The following is a 26,638-nucleotide window of genomic DNA, read 5'->3' as shown; positions in this document are numbered from 1 at the left end:
TCTTTCATTATCTACTCAAAGTCATGCCTACTGCACCTCTAAACATTTCATTAAATCCAATTATACAGCAAACACTCCCAAAATAAACTTAGATTGTATTGCAGTTTCACTTAACAGTATATAAAATGCTGTGTTGTGACAGGTATCAACTATCCATTAGATACTGAATCAATTTTTCTTAAGCACTACTAACTGCTTGTTTTTCTTGAAGCTAGATCATTCTGAAAATTTCCTGTTAGACCTATGAGTGCAAACATATGGTATCTGTCCTTCTCTGCCTGACTTATTTCGCTTAGCATGACACCCTCCAGGTCCATCCACTTTCCTACAAATGGCCATATTTCATTCTTTCTCATTGCCATGTAGTACTCCATTGTGTATCTATACCACATTTTCTTGATCCTGAGTGGCTCTTCAAACTGTTTTTAAAGAGCTTTTTCTTTTCCCACTTTGCTAAAATACTACCTTTTCTAAATTTACAGTTATGTACATGCATTTGCTCATCCATGTGAAATCCACATTGTTTTAATAGTAGCTTTCTAATTTATTCTGATACCTTATAAGGCAAATCTACCTATGTTCTTCCCCCAACCCCCACAATTTTTTCTATTTTCCTAACTTATTTTCCCTAAGTGAACTTTAGAATGAAATCTAAGCCACCTTCCCTATTTTAAAAAGATTCTGTTAGGATTCTTACTGAAATTTCATTGAATTTTTTTATTAATAGTTTATTATCAAATTGGTTTCCATATAACACCCAGTGCTCTTCCCCACAAGTGCCCTCCTCCATCACCACCACCTCCCTTCCCTCCTCCCTCTCCCCCTTCAACCCTCTGTTCATCTTCAGTACTCTAGTCTCTCAGGTTTTGCATCCCTCTCTCTCCCCAGCTCTCTTTCCTCCTTCCCCTCTCCATGGTCCTCTATTAGGTTTCTCCTGTTAGACCTATCAGTCCAAACATTTGGTATCTGTCCTTCTCTGAAATTTCATTGAATTTAACAGTTATTTCAGGAGCTTGTGATACATTTCCAATATTGTGTTTCCATTCAGAAACATGTCTTTATATTAAATCAGGCTGTGTTTTATGTCCTTCAGGAAAATTTTACGGTTTCTTCATCTAAGTCTTGCCAATTTTGTGTTTGTGTTACAGTGTTTTCTGCTCTGATTTTTCCTCAGTTCAGTTCTATGTACTTACTGTTTTTTAGAAATTTCTCAATGTTCATTTAGCTTGCTAATGGCTTACCTTCCTTTTTTCATTGCTGTTGTGCATATATTCTTTTCTTCCTTATTGCTTTTCTTTTAGTATCTTCTTTTTCATGTCACTGATAATGAAAAGGAGAGATAAATGTGTATGCCCATTCTGACATCTAGAACCTAAAGTGTACACATGACTTTTAAAGTATTGTTAAATAAATCTATTTCCTTAGTTTTCTTTCAGAAATATTATTAAAGAGTGCTTAAGGAAAACAAAACAGACATACACCTATTAATTTTTTAATTTAAATTATAGCATGAAGATGAAAAACGTGAATTAAAGTCTAAAATGTTAATATTGAAAGAAACAGTAGAGTCATTAGAGAACAAAGCAAAACTCCAAGCTCAAAAACTTACCCATGTGGCTGGTGACTCAACTCATCACAAAACAGAGATGAACTCACTTAGGTAAGTTTTTTGAAACTTTTGTTTTTTTACTTCCAAAAGCAAATTCGTGGTTGTAAGGTTCTTAGTGGTGCACATTTTGGACAGGACCTTAGAGCAGTGAAAGTTGGCTTTGCAGCAGAATCACTTGGGAAGATTTTTTTAAAGTATGGATTTAAGGGCTAATCTCCGGAGGTTTTATTCACTGAGTGAACCTGATTAGGTTTTGAGTATCCTTGTTTTTAAAAACTTTCACAGATTGATACAGTTGCAGGCATAACATAAGTTTTTATACCTACTTCCTTCAAAAATTCCCCTTAGATTTTTGGATTGTTTGCACTCCCCAGTATAGGATTTCTGAAAATTCCAGAATTTTTTGTTTTTGTCCTTGTCTTTCCTCTTTCAAAGAAATGTAAAATCAGAATATATATATATATATATATATATATATATATATATATATGTCATATATAGAGTCTAACAAGGTGATGTGTCTGAAAGGTAAGAAGGTCAATATCTACAGGTTAGAGGCAGGTTGTGAAGACCTTGGATTTTACTTTATAAACATGGAGAATAAACAAATTTTAACCAAAGAGGTGATGTGATTAGCATGCATTTTAGGAGGTGAACACTAGCAGAAACGGGGAAGATGGCTTTGGAGTCATAAGAGACTGATGGCAAACAAGAGACTGTATGTCTGGACTAGAAATAGTGGCAATGAACTTGAAAAGAGGCTAGATTTAGGAAACATTTCTTACATAAAATCAAAAGGATTGGATGAGAAATCAAAATGGATTCTATGAGATGAGAGAAAGATGCAGTAATTCAGAAATGTGATTGCCTTACGAGACTGGGTCATTGGCTAGCCATTAGTGAATTTAAAATATGGAACATTGAAGGAAATAAAAAGTCAACAAAGTTACTTTTTTTTTCTGGACTGGGTAGCTGCAATTAGTAAAAAGATTAGAAGAAGGGGATCGCTGAATAATCAGAGGAGATAGTCCTTTCTAAATTACATTTGCAGTAAGGATCAGGGAAAGATTTTCAGAGGCTAACATGACATTGCATATGTAAACTAAATCATGAAGTAATAACAACTCGATATCAGAAAGGATTATAGTAATGAGTAGAAAAAAGATCAATAAATTAAAACTCAAAAGTGGTAGTGAACAGTAGAATGGATATTTCCAAAAACTGAGATGGTAAAATAGAAAACAAACTTAAGAAATTCCTCTAGAATTCAGAACCCAGAAGAATTAAAAAAAAAAAAAATTGATGAGAGAAATGACACAGACCTAATACACAAATACTGAGAATTGCAAAATATAAAGTAAAATAAACAGAATTGAGAATCCAAGGAATAATTAGGAAAGGAAAAGCCAGACTCTGTTCATAAGGTATCCATGATTATCAAACAAACTAAATGAAGTAAGATCAAGAGCTGGTTCTGTCTGATTAATTAAGGAATACTGTATTAAGGACTCAAAGAGTCTCCATTTTTGCCCTTTTGCTGTTTTGACTACAGGTCTTCATCAGTTAGACTTTAGGACTGTCTAAGGTGAAGCCTGCATTTTTTTCAAATGCTGCTACATATGTCCTATGGAGAGCTAGCTGAACGGACCAGCCTCTCTTCTTGTTCATGTCAATACTCAGCTCCAAAGTATAGATACTGTGGTATATTTCTGTCACCCAGAGTTACTAGTCCACCTCTTTCCCTTTTGTGGTCAGCTGACTGGATCTGGCATTTAATCCATTTTGCTCTTTCCTTCAGACTGTAGTCACAACTCCTCTTTCCTTTCCTCACAGGAGGCCCTTTGCAGTCTTACAAGGCAGAGCTTTCATTGCCCTTTCTTGAACACCAAGCCTACAGTTCCTTTCACATTTTTTTGGTTATAATAATATCCTTTTCTCTTGTGAGCTCATTGTGCTTCTTCCCTCACACTCACTATGTTATGTAAGGGATTGTGAAGTGTTTTCTATCTACCATGTATAACCTGGGGAAATTGCATGGTTCCATAACTTTATTTTGCTGACAGAAAAAACCTGACTTATCTCTGAGTAAAGCATGTCAGTCACATTCTACATGTCACTATACTCTGGTAGAATTATGAGCTCAAGCCTTCAGATCCAATCCAAAGCTAAACCAGTACAAACCACGATGAACAGCACTATACAGAAACAAAGCCACATTATCCAAACCTCATGCCACTTTTCTTTTTCTTTTTTCTTTTTTTTTTTTTTCACCAAAAAGCATAGGGACAGGACCCGTGGTGGGAAGGAAGAGCTGCCACCTCATGCCACTTTCAATATCATTAATAGAGATCTTGCTGCCCTTTTAATCACACAAAGTTATCTTATACTTGACATGAAGACATTTATGAAGCTGATAGATAGATGAAGCATATAGTTCTTTCCAATCACCTGGAAGACCCATCTTCTCTTCCCCTTCTTGAGTCAGGCATCTTTAGGTAAATTTCAGTGCCACTAAACAGTATATAATGTCTGTTTCCCTGTTTAGTATGACCTCCAGTTGGCTACCCACCAAAAAAATCAAAATAGAAAGCAAAATTAAAAGCTCACTGGTAAGGAGCTCTTGGCTGGCTCAGTTAGTAGAGCATAAGACTCTTGACTTCAGGGTCGTGAGTTCAAGCTCCATGTTGGGTGTGGAGCCTACTTAAAAAGAATAAAAAAAAAAAAAGCTCACTAGTCAGGATTTATGGATAATCCTTTGAAGAAGTACCAGAGAATACTGTAAAAGTAGGACTATACCTTTGCCTTCACTATTGAAAATAGATTTTATAAGGGAAAGAGTGTTGATACTAAGAAACCAAGAAGAGCTTTGAAACTACCAGGAAGCCTCTAGAAAAGTGTATACAATTATTTTGATTTTCATATTATTTTTAGGATGTAGAATGAACCATTCTGAAAAAGAATGGTGGACAGCAAGAAATAATATATAATGCTATTAATTATACTGGAAAAGCTTTAAAATAAGAAGTGAAAAAATTATTTCTACCAGAGATAAAGTAGACTTTTTTTTTTTGTTCACTGATTCTTTAGGCTAGTAAATGAGCAGCTACAGCGGTCACTTGATGATTGTCAGCATCAGCTTTCCAAAAAAAGAGATGAACTTGAATCAGCCCAATCACAGATTAACTTACTGGAAGAAGAAATAGGTAAGGTTTTTAAAATTCTGTTTTCACTAAACCTAATTCACTTTGTCTAACCAACATTTATCTTTATTTCTAGGTAAACTACACCTTCAGATGACTTCACAGAGTGAAGAGGCTCATGTAATGAAAAAGACCATTGGTGCTATTGATAAAGAAAAAGACTTTCTTCAGGAGACTGTAGATGAGAAGACAGAAAAGATTGCAAACTTGCAAGAAAACCTGGCTAATAAAGTATGTGACTGTTCAATACCTTTATCTAGCATCTGAACAGAAATGATTTCATTCTCTATTTCACAAATATGTAGTTCTTACCCTCCATATACAAGTTGCTAAGATCCAGAGCCATGTCTTCTAAAATACATAAATTTCATTTTATGCCAATATTTTGGATCTTCAAAAATTCTATTTATAGAATATAATTTTTTCAGATGTCATTATAGTAAACTCGAAAAACCAATTCAAGTTCTTAGAGTGGGTAGAAACGTGCTAATATGTGAAGTACCGTTGGGACATAGAAATGTTTACTTTGAAGCTTTCTTTTGTAGCATAATTTATATAAATGTGATAAATTATATAAATTCAAGGAAAGATATTTCTAAATGAATGTTTTAGAATCATATATTTTCATAATTTCTACAGGAAAAAGCTATTGCTCAGATGAAGATAACAGTGTCAGAGTATGAATCTTCTATGAAGTAAGTGATGAATGGTAACAGTTTTAGAAATTTTCAGTGAGTGCAGCTTTACCTATTTAAGTAGCAATTGGACCATAGAAAAATTTCCTTCTTCAGTTTTCCTGTTTTTGCTGGTGACATCATCTGAGTACTAGAGAGGATGAATATGTCATCCTCTTTAACTTTCTCCCCTCCTCCATCATCAACGTCTCAACAGTTGTATCTGATTCATTATTCTTTTCATGCCTACTTGCTTTTTATTTTTATGGTAATTACCCTGTTTGGACCCTAATTATTAAAACTTAGATTATTTTAGTAGTCAGTATTGAATTAGTTCTACATCAAAACCTATCTTGAACAGTTAAAAAATTTTACATTTTATGTCTAATCTCTACTTCAGGACAGAAATCACTAATTGGATTTATTATATATATCTTTACATATTACATAGTAGTGGGGACTTAACATTAAATAGTATTGGCCAATTGAATCTATTCTGTTTTGTTTGTAACATTTGAAAGTCCTCTATTTTTACTTGACTTATGGAATTATAAATTTATTTTATGACTGCTATTTCCATTTAATGATTGATAGAGATCTAAAACATCTGCTTTACCTATCTTATTTGTCTTAATGCAGTGTGGTTTCTTGTATCTTATTGTACTTAATTCAGAGTATACAGTTTTCTTTTAAGTGATTAACAATTTTCTAAAAAGCTTTCTTTATTATTTCCATATCCTTCATGTAACAGCCAGCTAAAGGAAATGTTGAGTAATCGGGACCGAGAAATAAGCAGCCTCCGGCGGCAGCTTGATGCAGTTCACAAAGAACTCGATGAGATAGGAAGATCTAAAGAAGTGTGTTTTAAGGAAAACAGAAGATTACAAGATGATCTGGCTACAATGGCAAGGGAAAACCAGGTATGTGTCCAGTGTGTAAGTGGACTGTTTTACAGTATATTCATTCCTTCCTAACTTGCTGACTATATGTTTTCTAAAATTTAATGCCATAAGTATCAATAACATAAACAACTCTGTAAGGAGAATAGTGTTTATAAGAGTATTAAAAATGTGGTTTAGAAAGCTGCTGTATATCACAGAGTGTCTAAATGATGAAACTGTGGTCTCCTTACCATTTTGGTGTTTGTTACTGGGAATCCTAAAGCTGGCAGCATAGGATTCTCTATGGCAGAAATTATCACCCTCAGGATCACTCCCAGGGCACAGTGTTGTGTTTTAAAGACCCATGATAGGGGCGCCTGGGTGGCTCAGTTGGTTGGGCGTCCGACTTTGGTTCAGGTCGTGATCTCACAGTTTGTGGGTTTGAGCCTCACGTCAGGCTCTGTGCTGACAGCTCAGAGCCTGGAGCCTGCTTCAGATTCTGTGTCTCCCTCTCTCTCTGCCCCTCCCCTACTCATGATCTGTCTCTCAAAAATAAGTAAATGTTAAAAAAATAAAGACCCATGATAGATTTTAATTATTCATACTTCCTTCAGTAGTTTAGAGTTATATCTATAAGTAAATTAACTAATATTTTAGAATGGCAGATAGTCAAAAGTATTGGCTTTGTTTTTGCTGGTTTATTAAAGGATTATACCAAGAAGGTGAATTATTTTCTGGTTTTAAAAAATTACTTTAAGTATTCAATATAAAGCATATTGCTGATATATGAATTTTAAAAAATGTCAACCCATGAGCATAGCTAGCCCCATAATATAAATGCCAGATACATGGACAAGACTGTTGTGGGAGATCAGTGGTAATATTTGGTTAAAAAGTCAAAATCAGTCAGGAAAAACATGTGAAAATAACTCTTAGGAACAGTTGTCCTTTTTCCTACTTTTATTCCCCCAATTCAGAAGGAGCTATTTGAATATAAATAGAACTCATTAGGTGCCACATTCATTGTAGATTTGTCTTCAATTTTCTGATTTATAGGAAATCTCATTGGAATTGGAAGCAGCAGTGCAAGAAAAAGAGGAAATGAAGAGTAGAGTTCATAATTACATAACGGAGGTGTCACGATGGGAGAGCCTAATGGCTGCTAAGGTGAGAAAACCTTATTTAGGTTGGATTTAAGACTAACTTAAAATTTTTTTCATGTGTGTTTATTCTGTCTCATTTATTTATTTACTTATTTCTATCTCTTCTCTTAGATAAAAAGGTATGAGTGGGTGTCTTGTCTACTATATTTTATACTTCCCCACAGATCTTAGTATGCTATCTACAAAGATAGCATATCTTCCTAATTAAAGCAAAAATTCCAGTGTCTGTTTATATTTATGATATGAGTGTTCTAGTGGGTGACAGTTACTAATTTAGAAACAATGTTTTTATGCTTAAAACTAGGAAAAAGAAAACCATGATTTGTTAGATAGATTTCAGATGCTTCATAACCGTGCTGAAGACTGGGAGGTCAAAGCCCATCAAGCTGAGGGAGAAAGCAGCTCAGTTCGACTGGAACTTCTTTCTATTGACACAGAGAGGAGGCACCTTCGAGAAAGGGTGGAGCTACTAGAGAAAGAAATTCAGGAGGTAATATATTCAATTGTCTTGTGATGACATTATTAGTAAAGCTATAACATTCAAAGATACTTTATTTTTTTTAATGTTTTATTTATTTTTGAGACAGAGAGACACATAGCATGAATGGGAGAGAAAGCAAGGACTTGAAAAGATATTGTACAATAGCAGAGAGAGAGGGAGACACAGAATTGGAAGCAGGCTCCAGGCTCTGAGCTGTCAGCAAGAGCCCGACACAGGGCTCGAACCCACGAACGTGAGATCATGACCTGAGCCAAAGTCGGAGGCCTAACCAACTGAGCCACCCAGGCACCCCTCAAAGATACTTTATTGAAGTGAGGTTTAAGCATTGATAAAATCAAGCTCAATGGTAATCTTTTGTCATTAATTCTGATAATTTGCTTAGGATCCCCATTACTTCTTTTTAAACTGTAGTAAAATATATATGACATCACATTTACCATTTTAACCATTGTTAAGAGTACAGTTTTTTGGCAATTGGTACATTCATATTGTTTTTGTTGTTGTATAAAGTTTATTTATTTTGAGAGCACAACTGAGGAAAGGGGCAGAGAGGGAGAAAGAGAGAGGGGGGGAGAAAGAGGATCTCAAGCAGGCTCTGCACCACCACTGCAGATCCCCATGCAGGGCTGCATGAACCACCATGAGATCATGACCTGAGCCTAAGTCGAATGGGATGCTTAATTGAATGACCCAGGTACCCAGTACATTCACATTTTATCCAAAATCCCCACCATCTCCAGAACTTTTTCATCTTCCCTGACTGAAACTCTGTCCCCATTAAACACTAACGTCCCATCTCTCACTCCTGTTCTCTTACTCCCTCCTATCCCAGCCCCTGGTAGCTACCACCCTACTTTCTTTCTCTATCAATTTGACCACTCTCTATTCCTCATATAACTGGAATCATACAGTATTTGTCTTTTATTTTACTTAGCCTTAATGTTCAGTTAACCTCAAGGTTCATGTATGTTGTACATGTGTGCAAATTTCATTTCTTTTTAAGGCTGAATAATATTCCATTATATTTATACTTTACATTTGATTTATCCATTCATCTGTTGATGGACATTTCATTTGTTTTCATCTTTGGCTACCAGGAATAATGCTGCTATGAACATGGATGTACAATATCTTTTCAAGTCCTTGCTTCCTGTTATTGAGGCTATACCTGGAAGTAGAATTACAAAATCATGGTCATTTTTATGTTTGATTGCTTTCAGGACTTGCCATATCTTTTTCCATAAAACTATAACAAACTATGACAAACATAAGAAATGTGAAAGTGGCTTTGGAATTTGGTAGTGGACAAAGGCTGGGAGAGTTTTGAGGTGCTTGATAGGAAAAACCTAGATTGCTTTGAAAAGCTTGTTGATAGAAAGATACATATTAGAGGGGATTCTAGTAAGGGCTCAAAAAAGAAAGGAGAGTTTAGAAAAACTAACGTTTCTTCTAATGAGATGTCAGATGCAATTGAGGAACATGTTATTGGACACTGAAAGAAAGGTGATCCTTGTTGTAGAATGGCAGAGAACGTGACTCAATTATTGTCTGCTTATGGGAGGAAAGTAGAACTTATAAGTAAGTGATGAACTTAGATGTTTAGCTGAGGAAATTTCCAAGTAAAATGTGGAAGGTGCAGCCTGGTTTCTTCTTGCTGCGTATAGTACAATAAGGAAAGATATAAATTGAGAAAGGAACTGCCAAGGACAAAAGGAACTAGGTCTTATCAAAACACTAATAACATTTTTCACGGAATTAGAGCAAATAATCCTAAAATTTGTATGGAATGACAAAAGACTGTAGATGCCCAAAGCAGTCTTGAAAAAGAAGAACAAAACTGGAGGTATCATAATCCCAGATTTCAATATATACTACAAATCTATAGTAATCAAAGCAGTATGATACTGGCACAAAAATAGACACATAGATCAACAGAACAGAGAGCCCAGAAGTAAGCCCACAGTTGTATAGTCAATGACTCTCCCAACAAAAGAAGCGAGAATATGCTGTGGGTAAAACACGTCTCTTCAACAAATGGAGCTAGGAAAACTGGACAGCTACATGCAAAAGAATGAAACTGAACCACTTTCTTAACACCATATACATAAACATAAACTCAAAATGGCTTCAAGACTGAAATGTGCAGGGCGCCTGGGTGGCTCAGTCAGTTGGGCATCTGACTTCAGCTCACATCATGATCTCATGTTTGTGGGTTCGAGCCCCGCTTCACACTCTGTGCTGATAAGCTCAGAGCCTGGAGCCTGCTTCTGATTCTGTGTCTCCCTCTCTTTCTGCCCTTCCTCCTCCCATGTTCTGCCTCTCTCTATATCAAAAATAAATAAAACATTTAAAAAAAAGACTGAAATGTGGGACCTGATACCATAAAAATCCTGAAGTGAGCACAGGCAATAATTTCTCTGACATTGGCCATAGCAACATTTTTCAAGATATGTCTTCTGAAGCAAAGGAAACAAAAGTAAAAATAAACTATTAGGACTACACCAAAATAAAAATCTTCAGCACAGCAAAGGAAATAACCACCAAAACTAAAAGACAACCTACCAGGGGCATCTGATTGGCTCAGTTGGTAGACAGGTGACTCTTGATCTTGGGGTCGTGAGTTCAAGCTCCGCATTGGGTGTAAAGTTTACTTAAAAAAAAAAAACCTCGGGGCGCCTGGGTGGCTCAGTCGGTTAGGCCTCCGGCTTCGGCTCAGGTCAGATCTCGCGTTCGTGGGTTCGAGCCCCGCATCGGGCTCTGTGCTGACAGCTAGCTCAGAGCCTGGAGCCTGCTTCCAGTTCTGTGTCTCCTTCTCTCTCTGCCCCTCCCCTTCTCATGCTCTGTCTCTCTCAGTATCAAAAATAAATAAAACGAACAAAAAAAACCGTGAATGGAGAAGATATTTGCAAATGATATATATAATAAGTGTGTAAAGAACTTAAATAGCTTAACACCCAAAAAAAAACAACCTAATATAAAAATGGGAAGAAGACATGAACAGGTATTTCTCCAAAGAAGACATACAGGGCCAACAGACACATGAAAAGATGCTCAACATCACTCATGATCAGGGAAATGCAAATCAGAACCACAATGAGATACCACCTCACAACTGTCAGAATGGCTAAAATAAAATTAAATTAAAAAAACAAGAAAACAGCAGGTGTTGGTGAGGATGTGGAGGAAAAGGAATCTGTATGTACTGTTTGTGGGAATGTAAAATTTTAGTGCAGCCACTGTGGAAAACAGTATGGAAGTTCCTCAAAAAGTTAAAAATAGAATTACTATCTGATCCAGTAATCTCACTATTGGCTATTTATCCAAAGAATACAAAACCACTAATTCAAAAAGGTATATGTGCTCCCATGATTCTTGCAACATTATTTTCAATAGCCAAACTAGGGAAGCAGCCCAACTGTCCATTGATAATGAATGGATAAAGATATGGTGTATGTATATACATATATATACAATGTGTATACACACACTTAACACACACAATGAAATATTACTCATCCATAAAAAAGAATGAAATCTTGCATTTGCAACCTGGATGGATCTAGAGGGTATAATGCTAAGTGAAATAAGTCAGAGAAAGACAAATACCATATGATTTTATTCAAATATGGAATTTAGGAAACAAAATAAATGAACAAAAGAAAGACCAAAAAACAGCACCTTCCCCCCGCCCTTCCCCCAGAAAAACAGACTCTTAACTATAGAGAACAAACTGATGGTTACCAAAGGGGAGGTGGGTGGGGAGAGGTGAAAATACATGAAGGGGATTAAGAGTACACTTACCATGTTGTTGGGTCACTATATTGTACATCTAAAACTAATGTAACAGTGTATATTAAGTAAACTAGACTTAAAATTAGGGGGTGAAATAGAAACAGGTCTTGATGATTTGGAAAATTCTTAGCCTATGCAGATAATGTGCTCTGGAGACAGCCAAAGTGTGTGGCTCCACACACAACCTCTTGGTGAACAGATTCGGAATGTGGCACATGTATGCAGTCAGTCATCTCTGTAGGAACATTGCCAGCTTCTACTGATAGGGACAGAAATAGGATGAAATGAATTCAGGAAGGCTATTGAACGTCTGGGATCCTACTAGCAGGAAACATGCTAGTAGAGTTACTTGGCTACATATGTGTTCTCCTTTGAGAAAAGGGAAGAATGGCCCTGAAGGTAGCTCAGAGACAGGCAAGGCTGCCAAGGGCAGCTCAAAGGCTAATGGGGCTGTGCCACCACAGTCCCAGAGGACACAGCCCCAGGGGGTGGGGCTACTGCCTCCTTGGTCCCAGAGTGCAGGGCCACTGCCACTGAGGGCCAGGAGGGTGGGGCTGTAGCTGAGGACTGAGAAGGTGGGGCCACCCTAGCAGGCCCAGAACACAGACTATTGTGGCGCAATTATTCTCAGGCCTTAAAAATCAAATGGAATTTTCCTTGCTTGGTTTCAGACTTTGGACTACTAACCCCTTCATTCCTTCTATTTTTTCCCTTTCAGAGTAGGCGTGTCTATTCTATGCCTGTTTTGCCATTGTTTTTTGTAAGCAAATAACCTGTTTGCTAGCTCATAGATATGGGGAGGAAGAGTAGTTTTGTCACCAGATAGGCCATAGCCAGAGTCTTACTTATCTCTGATTTAGATGATGCTTAGATGAGATTTTGGGCTTAGCATTGATGCTAGAATGTATTGGAATGGAATGAATTTTGAACATAAGACGGGAATTTGGGGGAGCTGAAGGGTAGATAGAATCATGGACCTCAAAAAGTCATGTTGAGATCCTAACCCCCAGCACCTGTGAAGGTGATCTTATTTCAAAATAAGATTCTTGCAAGTATAATCAAGTTAAGATGAGGTCAGACTGGACTAGGCAGGCCATAACCCAAAGACTGGTATATTTTGTAAGAGAAATCTGGACATAGAAGATACAGGGGAGAACACCAGATGAAGACAGAGGCGGAGACTGAGGTGACGTGTCTACTGGGCAAGGAACATTAAGGATTGCTAGCAACCACGGGAAGTTGGGAGAGAGACATGAAACATTCTCAGAACCTCCAGGAGAAGCTGTTCTGCCAACATCTAAACTTCAGACTTGTAACCTCCAGAATTAGGACAGAATAAGTTTCTTTTGTTTTAAACCACCCAGTAATTTGTAGTAATTGGTTACAGCAGGCCTATGAAACTGACACCCTGTCTCTAGAAGTTTTCCTATTAAGAGTATAAATAACTAAAGGAATGCTTTTCAGCTTTCAGAATTCTCAGAAGAAACTATTATTTAATTTTTTTGCTCTCTGCCATTGTTCATGTGTTTACATGATATGTAAAATTGACTTTCACCTATTTATATTTAGTTTTAGGAAACTCTAATTTTTAATTCATTAATTTGTTTTATTAAAATTTTTTTTACATTTATTCATTTTTGAGAGACAGAGACAGACAGAACACAAGTAGGGCAGGGGCAGAGAGAGAAGAGGCACAGAATCCAAAGCAGGCTCCAGGCTCTTAGCCGAAGTTGGACACTTAACCGACTAAGCCACCTGGCACCCCAATTCATTAATTTATAAAATCCAAACTTTTCTGCACAGTTAGATTTTTAATGTCAATTTATTTTGTTAATACCTATTAAAATAATTTTGTTTTTCAAGTGTGGAATTCTTATGAAACTCTGGACTAGAATTTATATCAGTTTGTATTTATCACTCACAATTTAAATTGTGAGAAATTTAAAATATGGATTATTCTAGGAAGAGAGCTTTATCAGTATTTCAAACTTTGTTCATGATTTTTTTTTAGTTATTAAAATCTTATAAAGTTGTGGGTTACTATTAGGTTGTATTATAGTTAAATAGAACTTCAGGTATTTAGTTTTAAAGCAAACCCCATTTTGAAATTTATTTATTTTTTTACTTTTTATTTTATTTTTTATTTAAATTCAAGTAGGTTAACATACAGTTTAGTCTTAGGTTCAGTAGAACCCAGTGATTCATCTCTTCCAATGCTCATTGCAAAAAAAAGTGCCCTCCTTAATACCAATCACCCATTTAGCCCATCTCCCCGCCACCTCCCATCCAGCTATTTATTTTTGAGAGAGAGAGAGAGAGAGAATATGTGCACACATGAGCAGTGGAGGGAGGCAGAGAAGCTAAAGCAGGCTCCACCTGCATGCTGTCAGTACAGAGCCTGACTTGAGCCTCAGATTCACAAACTGTGAGATCATGCATGACCTGAGCCGAAATCAAGAGTTGAGCACCAGACTGACTGAGCCACCCAGGCGCCCCTCCATTTTGAAATTTAGAATTTAAAGACAGCTGAGGAGTGAGAAGTATATATGTTGCTTTTTCTTGAAAAGTCATTATAATAATTTATAAAGATAAAATTTACCTCCTGTGATTCCCCTTTTTACCCTAAAATAATAATTTGCATCTTTGCATCTTCCAAATATATACATGAGGTACGTAGTTGCCATTGTAAATAGTTACATACAATTCATTGGGTTAAACATTAAATAGGTCATCTTAAATAACAGGCAGCTTCCTCAGAGTATCTTAAAATATGCAAAACTTGGCTCTATTTTCTTAAAGTGAGGTCGTGGCTGCACAGATTCAAGCATTTAAAATTACTGGGTTACTTCAACTTTATACTGGTTTTTTTTTTCTTCTGTTCTCAGCACATAAATGCACATCATGCTTATGAGTCTCAGATCTCATCAATGGCAAAAGCCATGTCTAGATTAGAAGAAGAGCTGAGACACCAAGAAGATGCAAAAGTAGCAGCGTTGAATGATATGTCCTCTCTTAGAGAACTTTGCATTAAGCTGGATTCAGGCAAAGATATTATGACCCAACAGCTGAATTCCAAAAACCTGGAGTTTGAGAAGGTAAGGACCTAACAGTAGACTTTCTTGTAGTACGTTATTTTATTGAGCCTTGCTGTCATTGTTTTACTTTATCATGCCCTGCCAGATATATTTGTTTCCCTTTAAGGAGTTACTTTTGACTACAGGATTCGGAAAGCTACATTCTTGGCCAAGGTTTTTTTCTGGCAAACATAGTGATGAAATTAGGTGCTTTCTGTTTTGGGGTAGATGGTATTTAGGAAAATAGGAGTGTTGCTATTATAGAATAGGAACATATCCCAGTACGTTCTTTCTCTCTTTGAAGGTAAGATTTAAATGAAGGACTGAATAGTTCATTACTGTCTTAAATGGAGTAGTCTTTCTGATGAAATGTCAAGGCATTTAAATCTTACTTAATTTTAAAAGTCTAGTTACCTAGACCTTCCCCTTCTCAAGCTGAGGCATTACTTTAAACATCCCAGTGTGCGTTTTCAAACACAGGTGTTTTCATTTTCATTTATTTAATAGTATCTTTATTTTCAGCTGCTGAGAAGCTCCAGTGCTGGCTTGACTGTTTGATCACAGTACACATAAAAGATCAGAAGGGCTTCCTTGCTGATAGGATGGCCACATTTTAGGATTTTATGTAAATGACCCTCTCTTGACAAGGAAGTGTGAGTGAAACTATAGGAATAGGTCTTCTAGCCAAATAAGCAAAAATTAATTTTGAAAATAAGATGATTTTCTTACCCGTAAAAAAATGGTTCAAAATCTTTAACTGGTACCCAAAATAAAGCAACTGATAAGTGTATATAGCTCTACAAATAATTTTTTAGAGTGAGTCTAAAATTGTACTGAAGTAATCTTACTTTGTTTTCCCTGTAGGTTGTGGTGGAATTAGAAAATGTAAAATCAGAAGCAGACCTGTTAAAAAAACAATTGTCAAGTGAGAGACATACAATTAAAAGCCTTGAATCATTGTTGGCTACAAATAGAGATAAAGAATTTCATTCTCATTTAACCTCTCACGAGAAGGATACAGAAATTCAGCTACTTAAAGAGAAGTTAACCCTTTCAGAAAGCAAATTGTAAGTGGCATAAATCAACCTGTGTAAAGAAAATAGCTTGTCAAAAATAATTTTTCAGTTTTTGGTGGGAGAGGGGGATGGGGGCGTGTATAGTGGTACAATGCAAAATATTTTACTTACATTGTGCCTGCTTTTAGGAATTTGGGGTTTTCGTTTAGGAGAGATATTGTCTTTGGAGATAAAGATTTGTATATATCTTCACTGCAGAGATTGTATCCATGGAAGTGATTGAGTGAACTTTAGAAAAATGCCTATAGTTGAGGAACAAAGAGGAGTCAGCAAAAGGGAGAGCATTTCAGCATGGAGCGAGCCATCTGTGTCTTACTGTGTGGACCAGAAAAAGACTTCCAAATGGCTATGCGGTTTGACTCATATAAGTTTAGTGATTAATTACCTTTTAGGAGATTGATGATAGTGTCTATTAGAGGGACAGATTTGGGCATATCTGATGAAAGAGGGGAGGAAACCCAGAGTAGATAGTACCAGTAGAATAGTTAACTTTTAAAAGAAGTTAGAAACATTTGTCTTTCTGAGACAAGAGTCCAGAAAGAGCCAATGAAGATACTTTATATCTTGATGTTATAATTAATTCATGTCTTGTTCAAATTTGTATTTCCAGCATTGCTGCAGTGCCTAGCACATACTGGAAGTTTAGTTTAACTGTTTATTAAATAAATAAGATGAATGAATGAATGAATGAATGAATGAAAACCTTAGTGATAGAAGCTCCTAAAGTTGAGAAAATTAGTGTTAAAAAGTCTTTTTCTTCTCTTTTCTTATCCAAAGTATCACCTCCATTTGTATTAATACTAACAAGAACAAAAATCCATAGCACTGGACTCTACAAAACAGCACAATTGTTATTTGTTTTTTTTTTAATTTGATTTTTAAAATTTATTTTTAAGAACTAGTCTAAGCCGGGAAAACACCATGCTTCGGGCTAAAGTGGCACAGTTACAAACCGATCATGATGCTATGAAAAGGCAGATTTCAACTGAAAGATATGAACGGTAAGAAAAAAATTTGAGCATTGGACAGTGTTTTTATTTATTCCCTATCCCAAAAAGGATTTAATCGGGCTTAAAAATAGCCAACTTTCTTTTAGTGTTCATAGAAAAATAAATTTCTTTTGATATTTCTTCCTAAATAGTCAACAAATGTTGTGGAAGATAATATTCTTCAATAAATAAAGTAGCAGGTATTGTCTACATGTTTTCTATAGGATTTCTCTGGGGAAAATTAGAGCATTATTTGAAAGAGTATAATAAGGAATCAACAGGCTAGTAAGGATTCTACAAGAGCCCAAACAATGTGGTCCAATAGGAAACTCCAAGCAATTGATAAATATGTGCCAGATACCATATATACATCTGACTAGTTCTACCAATGATCTATTATTGTGCATATATTAACAGGAAACCAAAGTCACACAAATAGTAAACAGCAGAGTCAAAACTAAAATCAAGATAGATCTTATACACCTGAAACTAACAAAGCATTTTATGTTAATTCTATATAAATTAAAAAGATACATAAAAATTTGAAATAAAGACAGATTTGTTTAATTTTAAACCCCATGCTCTTATATACAGTATATATCCTATAGCTTAGTAACTTTCACACTTTTATTTCAGTTCATTTGCTTTGTTATATTGAACTTTAATCTCCAAGTATTACAAACAGGAATGAGACCTGCTCTCCCTGCTAAAATTGAAGTCTAATTTGCAAATTAATTGTGAAGTTAGTTCTCTTCCATTTCTCTTTCTTGCTCTATTAATACAATAGACATCAACATTCCTGAAATTTCATTCTCAAATAGTGGTCAAATTGTTGCTTATCAGGTCAGTTTTTTTATTTCTCTTATTATCTATTTGCATCAAAACTTTTGAAAGATGAGCCATTTGTAGTATAGACAAAATTTTCTAGGAAATCAATATTTATGATTTCAAAGAGAAGTGAAGCCTAAGAAATGAGGAAAAGCATGTAAAAGCAGTGTTACTAATTTCTCACAGTTGAGAAGATTTAGTTTCTCAATGTGCTAAACTGTACATATAGGATTTCCATTTTTTTAATGTTGATTTATTATTGAGACAGAAACAGAGCATGAGTGAGGGACAGAGAGGGAGACACAGAATCCAAAGCAGGCTCCAGGCTCTGAGCTGTCAGCACAGAGCCCAACGTGGGGCTCGAATCCACAAACCGTGAGATCATGATGTGACCTGAAGTTGGTCACTTAACCGACTAAGCCTCCCAGGTGCCCCATGATTTCCATTTCTTTTTTTTTTTTAATGTTTATTTTTATTTTTGAGAGGGAGAGAGAGCACAAGCAGGGAAGGAGCAGAGAGAAAGGGAGAAACAGAATATGAAGCAGGCTCTGAGCTGTCAGCACAGAAACCTATGTGGGGCTTGAACTCACGAACTGCGAGATCATGACCTGAGCTGAAGTCAGACACTTAACCAACTGAGCCACCCACGCGCTCCTCCATTTCTTAATGATAACTTAAATTCTCTTCAATCCAAGAGTCCTACCGCCTAGGGCTATAACACCCTCTTAATTCCTCTTTTTCCCTTGCTCCTGGTCCCCAAAAAACATAGACCAACATGACCATGTCTCCTTTTCCTTATTCATCCAACTAGATTATCATTCTGAAAGCGGTAATATTGCCACCCCAGAGAACAATATTGGTTCTTGAGGGTGGAGGATGTAGCAAAAAACTTTAGGTATTACAATGATTTATAGCTCTCCAGAGGACCTCAGTACATAAATAACATATCTATATATTAAAATTTCATGGGGAGGAGTGGATAATTTGGAAGGAGAGAATATCTTTAAAAGTTTCTTTAGGGGGATCATAATGAAAAAAAAAGCTTGTGAAACACCCAACTAAGTAGAAATCCTAGATACTGAAGACTATAATGCAGAAAATCTAGGCCAGAGACTCTGAACAGCCCATAAAAGAGGTAGGAACACAGTCACCATGCTTTGTGGGGCTGACCCAGACACAGGGAAGCAGGGCATAGCAGAGAAAATGGTTATTTCACTTTTGACATTTGGGAGTTTTTAGAAAGAAGGAAGAAGCTAGATTTATGTGCAACAAGAGGTAAGAAAGGAAGGGGCAAAGGAGAGAACCAACCAACTTTGCAAATCTGTATTCAGAGGGGCTTTGAACAACCTCTTACGGTACATATTCCTTTAATTGAAATCTTTTATTCACTACTTAAAAATTTTAAGGATGTAGGGTTTAAATTCAGTAGGAATACTTGGGGCACCTGGGTGGCTCAGTCAGTTAAGCGTCCGACTTTGGCTCAGGTCATGATCTTGCAGCATGTGAGTTCGGGCCCTGCATCGGGCTCTGTCCTAACAGCTCTGCTTCAGACTCTGTGTCTCCCTCTCTCTCTGCCCTCTCCTGCTCATGCTCTGTCTCTCTCTGCCTCTCAAAAATAAACAAACATTAAAAAAGGTTTTTTTTTAAATAAGTAAACTTAGTAGAAATATTCATTAATTAATTGAGGAGAAATTACTTAATCAATAAAAATCACAACACGTTTTATTTTGTATGCCACTTAATGGTATAATCCCTTATTTGATCTTTCCTGACAGAGAAAGAGCAATCCAAGAGATGCGTCGGCATGGTCTTCCCACACCACCCCTTAGTTCAACTCTAAGGTCTCCTTTACATTCTCCTGAACATATAAGCTGTTAATTATCTTAAAGGTATGTATGTAACACTAGGACAAGCAAAACCAACTTGTAATTATAAAAATTCAGAAAGTAGTTTACAGTGTGGAGGGTGGGGAGATTGCCTACAAAGGTGGTCCGGGGAATTCTGTGAAGTAATGACATTTTCTGTGTCTTGGTGATGGTTGCGTGGGTATATACAGTTGTAAAAACTCATTGACCTGAACATTAGCAGTCCATGCACTTTATTGTATGTAAATTATACCTCAATGAAAGAAGAAAAGACATCCACAACAAAACATTAAATGACAGGATGAGATATGACATGGTAATATTTGATGAAGTGCTAAATTCAAGATACAATAGACAGAGGTGTGCAAGTGGGAATGCACATGGCACAGTAGACTCAATCCAGCAGGAATGGCAGGCTGTCAAGGAATAATGAAGAAAGTTGTGGAAGACAGGAGATATATTGAACGTGAGGCTAAACTAGAGATTGTAGTCCTATCTCTGTTAAGTCCAGGGGAGCTGTTGAAGGTGTTTCCGCATATAATATGGGTACGAGGGAGGGATGAAGATGGTAGACTAACTTCATAACTGTATTGGTCCATGTTGGGGAAGATAGAAATGAAAGGCAGGGAGATCAAAATGAGATATGAAATGAACAATATACTCAGTTCAGGATCCGTAGATAACATCAAAAGCTAGGACAAATTTTAAAAAATGACATATATAAAGAAAAGTGCCATGTCCTAAAGAGCTTTCACAAACAACATAAAACACAGCTCTCTCAGGGTGTTTCCTAGGTATAAGCCCTGCTCTGGAAATAACTATCCTCCCTGTTAAAACCATAGATTTCTTTTACCTGTTTTTGGACATTTTAGAACTGAAATCCTACATTGTTTTCCTCCACAGTACATTTGTGAGATTCATGTGTACTGGTGTGTGCACTTGTGGGTCGTTCAGTCTTGTTGCTGCATAGTATTACACTGCGTGAACTCACCGCGGCCCATTTACCCATTGTATTGTTGATGGGCATTTGGTGATTTCCAGTTTGGGCTATTATAGAGTTATGAAGAACATTCTAGTACCTGTGTGTTGGTGAAGAGAAATGTGTGTTTCTTTTGCGTATACACTTAGGAGTGAAGTTGGGTCACTGGACATGCATATGTTCAAGCTTGAGTAGATAGAGCAAAGTGGTTTTAAAGAGCTAGGATACACTGACAGAAGGGGTGAAGGGATGTGCTGATTCATTGGAGATGGGAATGAATGGGAAAGAAGTCGGGCAGAACCAGGCCTTGAAAGGTAGGTGACTGCAAAATGCAAGCTCACTGACAGAAATAGTAAAGTCAGTCTTTTTTAAAAATATGTACTTCTTTGCCTTCTTTTAAATAGAATTATATATGGGGCGCCTGGGTGGCTCAGTCGGTTAAGCCTCTGACTTCAGCTCAGGTCAGATCTCACGTTCGTGGGTTCGAGCCCCATGTCAGGCTCTGTGCTGACAGCTAGCTCAGAGCCTGGAGCCTGCTTCCGGTTCTGTGTCTCCTTCTCTCTCTGCCCCTCTCCCTCTCATGCTCTGCCTCTCTCTGTATCAAAAATAAATAAAACAAAAAAAAAAGAATTATATAAAAGATAATTAAGCATTTCCTCAATGACTCAGAATTCTCATTATGAACATTATGTACTGTGCTGTAACATATGGATGTTCCCAGGTTTTATTGGTATTTGTAGGGCCTAGGCTTAAATGATTCCTGATTGCTGGGCTTTTCTTTTGTGTTTGTTTGATTAAAACATGCATTTTCCTCTTTCACTTTGAGGACCACTTCTCAGTGTTGGCTTCAATCACTGTGTCCTCACAGCTTCTAAGCTGCTGCATTAATTTGAATGTGATTAGATGGAGGTTCAGCTTCTCTTATAAAGCCTTGTAACAGTTGTGACACATACATTTTCTCATACTAGATTCACAGCTGCATTTTAGACCAGAGATTGGTAAACTAAGGTGAGCCAAATCCACCCCACTGCCTATTTTTATAAATTTATCATAGCCACACCTTGCTAACACATTGTCTAAGACTGCTTTTCTACAGAGGCATAATCGAGTAGTTGGGACAGAGACCCCATGGCCCACAAATCTAAAATATTTACTACCCGGCTTTTCACATTATGTAGCCTCTGGAAAACTCCACTGTGTACCTGTGAGATAATGAGTGAAAAAACAAATAATTCTTTGGTTTTATGAAAATAGACTTTACCTCATAGACACCCAAAAAGGGTCTTGGAGACTCCAGAGATCCCCAGATTATACTTTAAGAACCACAGATATAGAACATACTGGATTTAGCAATCTGTAAAACTGTGATGAATTAGAAAACTTTCTGTCTTGTTTTTTTAAAGATTTTTTTTTAAATAATCTCTATGCCCAACATGAGGCTCAAACTCAACCCTGAGGTCAACAGTCACATGCTCACCAACTGAGCCAGCCAGGCGCCCCGAATTAGAAAACTTCTAATTGTGATAAAACCAATGTAACATGAACTTTGCCATCTTAACTATTTTTAAAGTGTACAACTTGGTGGCATTAAATTCACAATGTTGTACAACCAAATCCACTAATTCCAAAATTTTTTCATCACTCCAGATGGAAACTTTGTATCCATTAGTTCATAATTCTCCAGCCCCTGACTTTCCCTCCCCACGCCCTAAAAGTCTCTAATCTACTTTTCTGTCTGTTTTGCCCATTCTAGCTTTTCATATAAGTGAAATCATATTATATTTGCCCTTTTGTGTCAGGCTCGTTTCCCCTAGCATGTTTTCAGGCTTCATCTATGTTGAAACAGAACTTGTTTCTTTTTTATGCTTGAATAGTACTACTTTGTGGTGTTTATGCCACATTTGTTTACCCACTTGTCAGTTGATGGAGACCTGGGTTGGTTTCGCCTCCTAGCTATTGTGAATGCTGCTGTGAACACTGGTGTTAAAGTCCCTGTTTTCAAATCTTTTGTGAGTAACTAAGAATACGGTTTTTAAAACATTTTTTTTATTGTGGTAAAACATACATAACATCAGATTTATCATTCTAACCATTTTTAAGTGCACATTTCTTTGGCAATTAGAACATTCACATTATTATGCAAAAGTAATGTCCATCATCCATCTCCAGAACTTTTTTTATCTTCCTCAACTGAAACTCTACCCATGAAATACTAACTCCCTTCAGCTACTAGCAACCACCCTTACAATTTCTGTTTCAATGAACTTGACTATTCTGTTTAACTCATATAATTGGAATTATACAGTGTTTGTCCTTGTTGTTACTTACAGTGCTTTCAGGGTTCATCCACATTGGAACATGTGTCAGAATTTCTGTTTTGGGGCTGAACAATATTCCACTGTATGAATATACCGCTTATGAGTTGGTAGATATTTCGGTTCCTCCTGTCTTTTGGCTGTTGTGAAAATGCATATTCAAATCAAAATCACTTTTAATCCTATAACCCAGAGAAAATATCAATTAGCATTTTGGTATATACTTTCTTATTTGATTTGTAATATATGTATACATACATTCATAGATATACCTATATCATTCTAATAGAGATAATACTCAAAATAGTTTTTTATCCTATCCTGTATTTTATTTTCTTCTTTGGGGTTTTCCCCCTTAATAAATTGTTGAGAGCATCTATTCTTATCATTAAAAGTATTTTCAAAATGCCATTTTATTCTTTCTTCCTCCCCTCAGGATCTTACAACCCCAAGATCAAGAATCACATGCTCCACTGAATGGAGTCAGCCACGTGCCCCTCAAAAATGCCATTTTAAAATAGTTATCCAACAGTTCATCACATGTTTCCATTGTGGAATTTTTCGTGTGTGTGTGTATGTGTTTGTGTTTTAATTGGGGTGGTGATTAGATAGCACATAGGGTCAAAACGTTTGGAAAAATATTTGACGATCCCTAATATGCTGTTTTAAGACTCAGACAACATAATTTATAGTACTTGTACATTAACTTAGACATATTATTCCTTACTTTGAGTGGTTTTTCTCAGTTAACGTCCTGTGATATCCCTTTCTTTTCACTCTGTATCATTCATTTAGTCCTCATATACTTTGATGTACTCGGGTGGTCTGAGGGGCATATATTTTAAAGTATAGAACTGACTGTTAACTATAACTTGATTATGGGCAAAGGCTTTATTAGAAACTGTAATTTTAGTTAAAACTGAAAACAATCTCAGTTTTTTTGTGAATTTATTAAGTAATTTTTGTTTGTCATTTTTCTCTTAACTCCCCTTTCCTGTCCCCTCTTTTTCAGAATGATGGCCTGAGTTACCTGTGTGGATTTTTTAAGGGACAGAACAGTAATGAAATATTTGAAGTACTTGTTTCTGAAAATCATGAACATTGACACAAATTCTACCTCTGTCAACTTTTATTTAAATCAGTGAATATTTATGTAAACAAAATTTGGTTTAAAAGAGCCATATCTATGTGTATATTTTTATGTATATGACAGAACAAAATATGTGTTAATAGTGCTAATGTTATATCTATATTTATATTATTCCTGACTTAAATTGCTCCTCAAAGAGTGTGTTTATACTGTGAATTAATATAATGTATTGTTCACATTATGCTTTAATAATCTTTTTCATAATGAGCCATGATAGTGTATATAAATATTATTACAGTACCTGTTTTCAAAGTGTTCTTAGTTTTCATGCCTGTGTTTGTAACCCATATCTTTAATGCATTCATATAGGATTATCAATCTTGATGCTGTGCTGTCACGCTTTGTTCTTCTAAATGTAAAATTATTCACCAATTTGCTATCATCAAGGGTAATATATTCAGGTCTATTCTTACAATAGCAGAGGCCTTGATAAAATAATGATTACAATCTATCATTTGTTATTGTCAACTTGAAGAACTATGATGGGAAAGATACATTTATATATTATATAGGGTATTATATTGGTTATCACATGGACTCTTCACTTAATACAAATTCTATCAAAATCAAACTAAAAGCTGCGTTCAGAATTTTGTAAAACAAAATAACAGAAATTTGGGACACTTTTCCAGTGAATAAAATTCCTCCCTGTATTAATCAAAAATTTAAGAGTATAAAAATACATGGGGTAAGTATAGTAAAAGATTTTGTTAAAATGCTAATATACATTCAATAATATCAGTTTTTTGCTTCTAAATGTATATTGTAATTTATCAGTCTTGCAGAATAGTATGTAAACACTGAACTGTGGCATGTTAAATAGAAAACAACTTTTTACAATTAATTTTCAAGGTTGAAGGAATTTAGATATATACATACATGAATAAAAGAACAGAAGTGCAAAATAGAATGTCAGATACAAAAAGCTAATCGTGTTTGAACCATACGCAATTGAAGAAAATCCTGTTCTTAGTAGGTTTCATTATGATTGAAAAAGAACTTAAGAACTAACATAAGAAAGTGGAAGACCAGTCATTTGTATGATGCATTTTGTTTCCTCTTGTGGTTTAATTCAGTGGAATTTGTGTGTGTGTGTTCATGTGTACCTGAGGGTGGGCAGGGCTCTTTTTCTAAAACGAATACGCCTTATATGTTTAGAATATACCCTTTGCAATAATTCACTGTGTATTTGGGTGTGATGTGGTTCACTTTTCTACCATATTTATAATTTTATGTATTCCGTCTCCTTTGTATTAGCATGTATTCATGTATTAGCAAAATACAAGAGAAATGGGACTAATTTGCAATGCCATGTGGAAAAAAATCTTTTAATAAATATACATAAATAAAATAAAAAATATTTGTCCCCACCTTTTCCCCCAAAGCAATAGCAAGACATATCTTGTTAGATATTTTATGTTTAATGTTTTCCATAATTGAAAAATGTATAGCTTGCCATAATTGTTATTTTCTTAGCCATGTTACTGCAATTTTCCTGAATTAGTTTTATCTTAAAATACTGATGTTCTCATCTTTTGTAGATATTTTTAATTTGTTTTAAATAATTTTAAATTATGCTTGACATAGATTTTCCAATAAACTTTCCAGTCAATTTATTTTCTCTTTCTTACAAATAGTTTTTTCTTAAATTTTAACAATATTCTTAGTTCTAAAATTAACAATTCAGATCAAACTTTATCATGGTAGGATTTGGGTAAATCCTTGTGTGAAATACTTTTTTTTAATGACTTTGATTTATTTCTAGTCAAGAAATGAAGTCAAAGTTTGTTTGAAATCCATCAACAAAACGATTGAACAGGCTTGTGTGTGTGTTTACGTGTTTCTGTCTTGCATATGCTCTTTGTTGAGAACATTAACTTGTATTGACTATGCCACCTGCTCTGGCACCTTATTATAGCTTCCCACACATCTGATCTCCCCCTCTTCCCAATTCTTAGAAGATTTACTGTCTTTATACTATTCTATCATCAGTCTTTTTAATTTCACTGTCTTCTTGGAACAGTGGCTATTGCCCAGGCCTGCACATTGCTGTTGCCTGGGCAGTTTTAATGAAAAGCTGATTTCTGAACCCTGCACTTGTCCAAATAGAATCTCTGGGAGTTAGGTGTGGACATTTTTAGAATTTTAAATTTAGGTTCTCTAGATGATTCTAATGTGTAGCAGATTTAAAATGCTAATTTAGAAACTGATCCACCAAACTGACCTTCTAATGGGACTCATCCTATCGCTTGAAAACACTGCTGTAGATCTTAACATTACCTCCAAAAATCTCAGCTTCTAGCATACTACTCACAACTCTTTTTAGGTCACTCTATCATGCCTAGCCAATCCTTTGACTCAACTAGGATCTCCAGACAATTGATTCTCTTCCCTGTCTTTTGTCTATAAGTCCCTCGCTTTCCTCTGTCTTGCATAGACATCTTTTTTTTTTTTGCATATACACTAGTTCTCTTGTCCCTCTAAACTGAAAACTCTAACCTTCTTTGTATCCAACTACTTCAACTACACTGCAACTGTACC

General features: G+C 35.8%; 1 protein-coding gene across 3 annotated transcripts in view; it reads left to right on the top strand.

The window, feature by feature from the left end:
- Window positions 1-24,130, top strand: part of CEP135 (centrosomal protein 135) — a 64,830-nt gene extending 40,700 nt beyond the window's left edge. For all 3 annotated transcript variants that reach the window (XM_029945635.1, XM_029945627.1, XM_029945640.1), the window contains 12 exons: window positions 1,509-1,660; window positions 4,697-4,812; window positions 4,886-5,040; window positions 5,449-5,504; window positions 6,235-6,403; window positions 7,421-7,531; window positions 7,832-8,017; window positions 14,707-14,916; window positions 15,760-15,962; window positions 16,868-16,972; window positions 19,564-19,677; window positions 23,960-24,130. In XM_029945635.1, the coding sequence (XP_029801495.1) occupies window positions 1,509-1,660; window positions 4,697-4,812; window positions 4,886-5,040; window positions 5,449-5,504; window positions 6,235-6,403; window positions 7,421-7,531; window positions 7,832-8,017; window positions 14,707-14,916; window positions 15,760-15,962; window positions 16,868-16,972; window positions 19,564-19,666 (1,566 nt within the window). In that variant the 3' untranslated portion in view covers window positions 19,667-19,677; window positions 23,960-24,130. The remainder of the gene's footprint in view (window positions 1-1,508; window positions 1,661-4,696; window positions 4,813-4,885; window positions 5,041-5,448; window positions 5,505-6,234; window positions 6,404-7,420; window positions 7,532-7,831; window positions 8,018-14,706; window positions 14,917-15,759; window positions 15,963-16,867; window positions 16,973-19,563; window positions 19,678-23,959) is intronic.
- Window positions 24,131-26,638: the final 2,508 nt, after the last annotated feature.

This window comes from Suricata suricatta, chromosome 1 (genome assembly GCF_006229205.1).
Source record: "Suricata suricatta isolate VVHF042 chromosome 1, meerkat_22Aug2017_6uvM2_HiC, whole genome shotgun sequence".
Taxonomy (NCBI): domain Eukaryota; kingdom Metazoa; phylum Chordata; class Mammalia; order Carnivora; family Herpestidae; genus Suricata; species Suricata suricatta.
The sequence above is the reverse complement of the archived record's forward strand: the minus strand, read 5'-3'. Positions and strand labels throughout refer to the sequence as shown.